Source organism: Crocodylus siamensis, chromosome 3 (assembly GCF_052110815.1).
Source record: "Crocodylus siamensis isolate JL-2025a chromosome 3, ASM5211081v1, whole genome shotgun sequence".
In the NCBI taxonomy this organism is placed as follows: Eukaryota; Metazoa; Chordata; order Crocodylia; family Crocodylidae; genus Crocodylus; species Crocodylus siamensis.
The window spans coordinates 98,946,172-98,954,012 of NC_143397.1; the positions used below are offsets into that span (position 1 = coordinate 98,946,172).

Genomic DNA, 7,841 nt, shown 5'->3' on the forward strand with positions numbered 1-7,841 from the left:
ACAATTTTTAACCCCTCTAGAAAGCACACTACTAAAAAAAAGTAGTCTTACCATTTCTAATTGTGCTCTAATTATTATAAACACTAGAACTACAAGAATTAAAAATTATCAAAAACTCTAATATGTCAAGTTTTTAAAAAGGTTGGATTAGTTTAGTTTAAAGGATTTAAAAACAGCTTTTAAAACAAAACAAACAATTCATCAAGAAATGTTTACTAAAAATTTACTGCACCAAAGGATGTGGACAGATGAAACAGATGCACAGATTTAGAAGGCATGGATGGGATGAATTATATTAGATCAGCTGTGCTGTGATAACTGTTTCATCTGTCCATTCATAACCTGCAACAAAGTGAAGTCAAATTACAGTAAGTTATCACATTCAGGGGAAAATCATTGAGGTTCACTTCATGCAAATAAGCCAGAGAGGGATTAAATAGTTTTACTGGATCAATAAACACATGCTTCTGATAATAAGTCCCAGTATCTCTTTAGAACTGTATAACTGTACATCTGACCATTCCCAGAAAGACTGCATAAAATTCAGTTTGTTATTGCAAATTTCTGTACTTTGTGTATCCGATAGGGCTTCTAATGCAGTCAGCTTTACTCTTAGTCTGCAGCACAGTGAGACCTAGACCTACCCAGTGAGTTACTGATATGCACATGTATTTTTTTTTTCAAAATCACAGCCTTACTTTTGCTTGCTGGCACAAAATTTAAGGGAGTTTTGTTGTTTTTTAAAAACAATGCATATGTGAAGCCACAAAAAAGTTAGGGGATTCAGAACAGGTGTCCTACCTGGAACTAATTCATTTTATGAAACTGATGTATCCCTTTACATTTATTCAGGATCAAAATAGCAAAGGCACAGAAGCTAGCTTTAGGCCACTGCTTACAGCACAAAGGTCCAATTTGTGTCTCCAGCCAGATGGTATTTTTAGAGACAGAAATTCCTAAGTTACCATGGAAATACAGTTACCTATCTGTAAGAACATTTACAAGCCCAAGCCCTTCTGATTATTTTTTGATCAGCGTGTTAAAAATATGTGAAAGAATAACAGTTTCAAAGTTGATGGAAATACCGCATCTCACGGGACCGTGGGGGGGGAGGGGGACAGTAAATTTCAAATTGATAACAACACACAATGTACAAAATAAAAGTATTACAGCAAACGCAGATTTATGGCAAGACCCTGAACCTGCAACGCATTCCTTTCGCCATTGTTCTTGATGCCCTGCAATCCATTTCAAAAAACTGCTCCAAATGGCATTAGTTGGTAACAGATACAATAATCTATGAGGACCACTGTATTTAACACATACAGGACCCAGACTTTGATAAGATGCACTGTAACAGCAGCTGATCACATGCTACATTATGATGTTTAGATCTAGTCCCTGCATCTCTGTAGTCTCAGAACTGGATCCTACAGCTACTGAAGTCAATGGCAAAACTCAACTAACTTCAGTGGGCTGACAGGGCCTTTACTTTAATGGTAGTTTGCCATAGACCACAATGGAAACAGAAAACAGAGGATAAAAAACCAAAACCAAAACAAAACTGTTGGGGTGAGGTGGGCACACTAGTAGGGAGGGAAAGACTGCGGCAAGACTTGGATAGGTTACAGGGGTGGGCTAGCAAAAACAGGATGCGCTTCAACACTGACAAGTGCAGGGTGCTGCACTTGGGCAGTAGTAACCAGCAGCACACTTATAAGATGGGAAACTCCCTTCTTGAGAGCACGGAGACAGAAAGGGATCTTGGAGTCATTATCGACTCCAAGATGAACATGGGCCGACAATAGGATGTCACAGCTGGCAGGGCTAACCGGACCTTGTTGTGCATCCACAGGTGCATCTCAGGTAGGGCCAAGGAGGTGATCCTCCCCCTCTATGCAACACTGGTCAGGCCACAGCTCTGGAGTACTGTGTCCAGTTCTGTACGCCCCACTTCAGGAGGGATGTGGACAGCATTGAGAGGGTCCAGAGGAGGGCCACCTGAATGATCTAGGGACTACAGGGCAGACCCTACAATGACAGACTGCGAGACCTGAACCTGTTCAGCCTTCACAAGAGAAGGCTGAGGGGGGACCAGGTGATAGTCTGTAAACTCACTAGGGGGGACCAGAAGGGTTTGGGAGAGACCTTGTTTCCCCTAGCGCCCCCTGGCATAACAAGGAATAATGGCCACAAGTTGTTGGAGAGGAGGTTTAGATTAGACATCCATAAGAACTACTTCACAGTTAGGGCGGCTAGGATCTGGAACCAACTTCCAAGGGAAGTGGTGCTGGCTCCTACCCAGGGGGTCTTTAAGAGGAGGCTTGATGCCTACCTAGCTGGGATCATTTGAGCCCAGTTTTTTCTCCTGCCCTGGCAAGGGGATCAGACTTGAAGATCTATAAGGTCCCTTCCGACCCTACTTCTATGCTTCTATGATAATATTCTGCTTACTTGTCGCACATTATTTCTTTGATTAGAAACAGTAAAACAAATGGTTTGGGTATTTGGCTTCACAATAGTAGCTAGCTGTTTATCCATTAGTGCCATTAAAAACATCTGCTTTCAGTTCAACTATTTTGTGATTGTCCAGCTTCCTCTCCATTCACTTTATGCCAGGTAAAGAATTTGCTCCTAAGCAACATTTAGAGCCATTGTAAACAGCATGCCAGCCCTTCTGTACAGAAAACTCTGTGATATGTATACTTGTAACAGAACATCAAATATGGAATGCGTACTTCTAGTTATGAAAGCAGAATCAAGAGACTACCAAGGCTGGGACATGTCAAACCAGAAGTACTTGACAATGATCTAGTCAGCACAATTGTGGAAACCAGCCAGAGAGTTGAGGTCTGTAGCACAATGAACTGCCAGGGTTGTGACCGCAGCTTTTTGAGAGACTAAGCAGAAGCCTACCTTTAACCCACAGTAAAACCAGACTCCATTTGATGGCAAGAGACCCTCGCTTATTTGAACCCCACAGGATCATCTCCTGTTCACCTATAAATGTTCACATAAGGTAGATACAATCTAAGATGGCATCAAGAAGAAAGGAAACAAAATCAAAAAACATGCAACAATCCAGAAACATTATTACAAGCCCTAGTTAACCATGCATACTTCCACATATGTATTTGCATACATATATACAGGTTCGGGGTTTTTTTAATTTCCAGTAACTAGGGAGTTCATATAATCTGAGTGCTTACATAAAGAGGATTGTATAAACACAGGTGTATTACACATTACAGCTATTTCAGGGGATGTATACTTCATTTTTAAAAAGCAGGAAGGCAGTGCATGCAACTTTAACTGTCTTGAGGCTGTTGTATATAAATATCAATTATAATGTGAACATGTCCTGAAATTTTCATCCAGTAAGACCTGCATCAAGTTAGTCTATGTAATCTCAGAAGCACTGAATATAGCCACTTAGCTTCTTTCCTTGGATGACAGAGGAAGGACTGGGAAGGCAAAAGTAACAGAATTAAAAAAAAAGAAAAAAAAGAAAGGCATTTACTTCTCCAAAAGTTAAGCAAGTTTTCTTGCATTTCCTGCACTACTCTGAGCTGAAGGCAAAAGGGGCCTAAGCTTGGGAATCTGCTCCGATTTCCTTAGATTTTATTGCTATTAAAATTAGAGGTACACCAATATATCGGTCACATATCGGATCAACACCAATAAAAGTAAAATTATCAGCATCAGCAATCAGCTTTTTCAGCTCAGGGCCAGAGGCTGCACTGGCCTCTTCACAGCAGGGGGGCTGGGCCAGGGCTGCACTGTCACCGGGAGGTGTGGCTACGGCAAATTCTGGGGTGGCTCTAGACCATCCTGTACCAACCCCTCCCAGCAGTACCACCGCCACCCACCCTGCTCTTCCCGCTCCATCCTGAGCACAGGGGCCCTGAAATCACAGCGGGCAGCCTGCCCTCACCCCATACACAAATCCAAATGGCACATGCACCCCATGCCTCCCCCAGGGGTGCATGCAGGAGGGTGCAGTGCCCCCCCTAGACGAGCTGCCTTTAGCTCCATCCCACTGTTTGGATTGCATTCACTGCACTGGCTGGACAGCATCTCCCCTGCCCTACTCCCTCCATCACTGTGGGGTCCTCAATCTGCCTCCCCACATGCCCCTTTTCTCCCATAGATTTAACAGCCAGACACTGCTCTCCAAGCTGTCAGGCTGCATTCCTGTAAATCAGCTATTGGATTGGTACTGGACAATATAACTGGTTAATAATCAGCTATTGGTATTAGCCAGAAAAATCTTTATCAGTGTACCCTTACTTAAAATGAGGCAAAATCTTGCAGGTATGGCCTTAGACATGGGGTGGGAGCACATCTAAAATAGTTATAGCAGCAGACTGGGAGTCAAGATTTGCTGGTGCTACTCACTCACTGGGTGAGTCAGGCAAATATCTTCACGAAACATACCTGTCCAAGTCACTCATCAAGTTTACAAAAGTAATATTTTACCATGAACAAGCAATTTTCCCTTTATCACCATGTTCCTTCATTTCAGGCAAAGGCATGAACTATAAAAATCTGAATTTCAGTAAGCAGTGTCAAGTATAGTCGCTCTCCAAAAATGGCTTTCCCCCATTTTGCATCTCACTGCTTATAGTTCCAAGCCCTATTTGTTGATTTTACATAATGTTTTAAGATGTGACTAGTTTTAATTATTCATCTACTAAATGTAAGTATCTTTATAAGAGTTTAACCAAGTGTGTTTTTCCTCATAAAAAAAACAGCAGCTACAGATCAACATTTATTGTAGCCAAGCACCCACAAACAGGGACAAACTGGCTTTCTAATCTAAAAGGAAATAATCATTACTCCCTCAGGAGTTTGCACCCTCCCAAAGATCAGGTTCTTTTCAACAACACTGCAACTAGACTATTTTATAAACACACATACTTCTGAACTGAGGAAAAAACTGGGCACATTCCTTGCATTCTGCTTCCTGAATTTCTCATGCTTCTGATAAAGCTCACATATGACTGTGCAACCTTTCCAGTCTTGAAAAATGAGATATTAGAAAAAAATCTGTCCTTCCTCTCCACAACACAGAGACCATATGTATACGTCCAACAAAATCCCTCAAATTCTGACGTCCATACTGTATGTTTTCTTTCAGCACAGCTGACATAACTAATTCTCTTAGCAATGATTTAGATTGCCCGAGATCTTCAATTAGTGCAACATCAGATTGATAAATCAGAGTCTCACCTACAAGATATTCTTCCTGCCCTCCTTCAAAGCTCTGATTTAACTTAAATGTGACCAGCAATCCCGTGATAATAGCCACAGGACATCACAGTGAAAAAAAAAAAAAAAAATCAACACCCAAGTTCAAATTGGAGGCTAGACTAGACACGCCATAACCTGGAAAAAGAAACATGGTGTTCATGAACTGGAATTATTATACCAAGAATCTCAACTAAATGAATAAGTGAAGACATCAGAGTTGTAAAGTAGAAAGAGGAGGGATTTGATAAGCACCTGTGATCATTCTTTCTATACTATAACATGACAGTGTTATAGTATGACAGATGACTCCTACCAACTGTCTGAGGAATAAGCAGGCTGGGATTTAGGGTGATCAGTGAATCCTGAAGGTAATCAATACCCATTGCTCCTTGAGATTCTGGTTCTTTGGCAACATCAGGAAAACACGACAAAAATCTTGGCGTGCCAAACTCCGCTCACCTTATCCATTTGATAACAGAATCTAAGCACACTAAAAGGGTACTCTCCAGAGAAGAGAGCAGGGGGCAGAGGGCCTAAATTACTCCTTGTGCAGTAAAGCACGGTTTAATCCTCAAGGGCAGTAGACTGCAAATGTGTCAAAACTGCTCTTCCTCTTACAGAGTTTCTGATGGCGATGCCAATCCCTCACTTCGTTCAGCCCACCAATCCTCTGGCAGAGTTCAGGAACACCAGGCTGCCAGCTAGGTTCTCTGTCTTCTGTCTGCATTTCCTCTTACAGGGTTGTTACATGACATGAGAAGCAGGAGCACGGTACAAAACACTCCCTTAAACCTGGAACCTCCTACAGACGCAGGCCTAGCCTTTGTTATACCGGAACTGGTGGCAGAGTAGGCAGGTTTATTTAAAGGAAAAAAAAAATACAGGTTTCCCTCGCCAACCATGAGGGTAGGTTCCTGAAAGTTCCCATGGCTGGCAAAACTGTGGTTGGCAAAACCAGCAGGGCTGGGGGAGCAGGGGCCATGGGTGGGGGTGAGGGGCACCAGCAAGGCTGGGGGGGCGGGGGAGTAAGAGGCATGAGCAGGACCAGAGGAGTTGGGGGGAGGGTATTTTCAGACTGTACCCCCCATTCTCTGAAGCGTGGATACTCAAAACCATGGCTGATGAGGGAAACCTGTACAAATAAAAAGCCACTGTGCTAGGTTCCTTCCGAGGGTGACAACTCAGACCTGTGCTATGTCACTCAGCCTCTCTCTACCCGCTTCATCCCGCCCAGGGCCTGGCGTGGCCACAGGATCTGCACACAAGGGTGCTGGCAGGGCGTTATTTGCAGTGCATCATTAGCTCAGGAAATACCAACTTTCCTCCCCCCAGGATTTCCTCTTCTACCACAGGGCTGCTTACACAGGCGCAGACGGACCAGGCCTGCCCGGCAAGGGGTGCAGGGGAACCAGCCCCTCAGGCTGGACGGCAAGCGGGGCTGCCTGGGTTTCAATACCAGCGCTGGGCGGATTACACCCATACCCCAGATGGGAAAACTGAGCCTCCAGCTGAGGCGGGGGGCAGAGGGCGCGGCCACCTGAGGTGGGCCTGGCCGGGGCAGGGGACACCCGCCGCGTGTGCGCGGGCCTGGCCCGACATGACTGTGCACAGCGAGGCCCTGGCCCTGGCCCCAGCCCCGCCGCGCGCAGCCAGCCCAGGCCAGCCCGGCCCGGCCCCCAGGACCCCCCTCCCCAGCACGGTCCCCACCCGCCGCCCCGGCCCGGCCCGGCCCGGCCCGGCCCGCGCTGCCACCACCGCCCCACTCACTCAGCTCGTCTGAGGCGGCCGCGGCCATGTTGCCGGCGGAGCGGGCGGCGTATGCGTGCGTGCGCGTCTCCCCCGGCGGGCGCCCCCGGCCCCGCGGCGGCACAGCCGGCCCGGCCCTGTCCTGCCCGGCCCGGCCCGCCCCGGCCCCGCCGCTCCCGCTCCTCCCCCCGCGCTTCGCTTTCGTTTTATATTTAGAAAGAGCTGAGCCATCGCTTCCCGCTCCCCCACCCGGGCCCGGCCGGCACCGACCTGAGTCCACGGTGACCTCCATGCCGGGGGATGCGTCGGCGCCGCTCGCCGGGTAGGGCAGGGCGGGCGGCGGCGGCGGGAGTCCCTGCCCCTGTCTGCTGCAGGAGGGTGCAGCAGGCGGAGGCGAGCGCCTCCCCCCGCCCCCCGCCCCGCCCGCCTGCGGCACCCCGGGCCCGGGACCGCCAAGGGTGGTGGCGGGGCTCAGCAGGGCCGGGCCGGTGTGGCGGAGACCTCAGCCCACAGCAAAGCAGCATGGCTCCATCCCCGCGCCTTTCCCTCGGACATCTCCGAGGTACAGTCAGGGAGAAGGGCCCTGCCTGAGGCAGGCTCATCCCCAGCCAAACTGCCCCATACGGCCCAGGGCGGGGGTCCCCCAACTCTGACAAATTGCAGGCCACCCATTTAAAATGGTACAACCTTTAGGACCACCAGCACTTTTTTCAGCTCAACCTGAAGTACTACCAGCACATTTTTGCCATGTAAAGCAATCAAGATCAATCTGTTAAGACGTACCAGCTGTCTGTGTACCACTGGGGTACCTGTACCACAGATTGGGAATGGCTGGGCTAGGT

General features: G+C 47.4%; 1 protein-coding gene across 2 annotated transcripts in view; it reads right to left on the reverse strand.

Moving 5' to 3' along the window:
• ECPAS (Ecm29 proteasome adaptor and scaffold) overlaps positions 1-7,446 on the reverse strand; it is a 94,907-nt gene extending 87,461 nt beyond the window's left edge. Inside the window, exon 1 of one of the 2 annotated variants that reach the window (XM_090038850.1) lies at positions 7,270-7,446. In XM_090038850.1, the coding sequence (XP_089894976.1) occupies positions 7,270-7,291 (22 nt within the window). In that variant the 5' untranslated portion in view covers positions 7,292-7,446. Of the gene's footprint in view, positions 1-7,020; positions 7,152-7,269 lie in introns of those variants that run through there. The other variant, XM_090038848.1, reaches the window with a different exon arrangement.
• Positions 7,447-7,841: the final 395 nt, after the last annotated feature.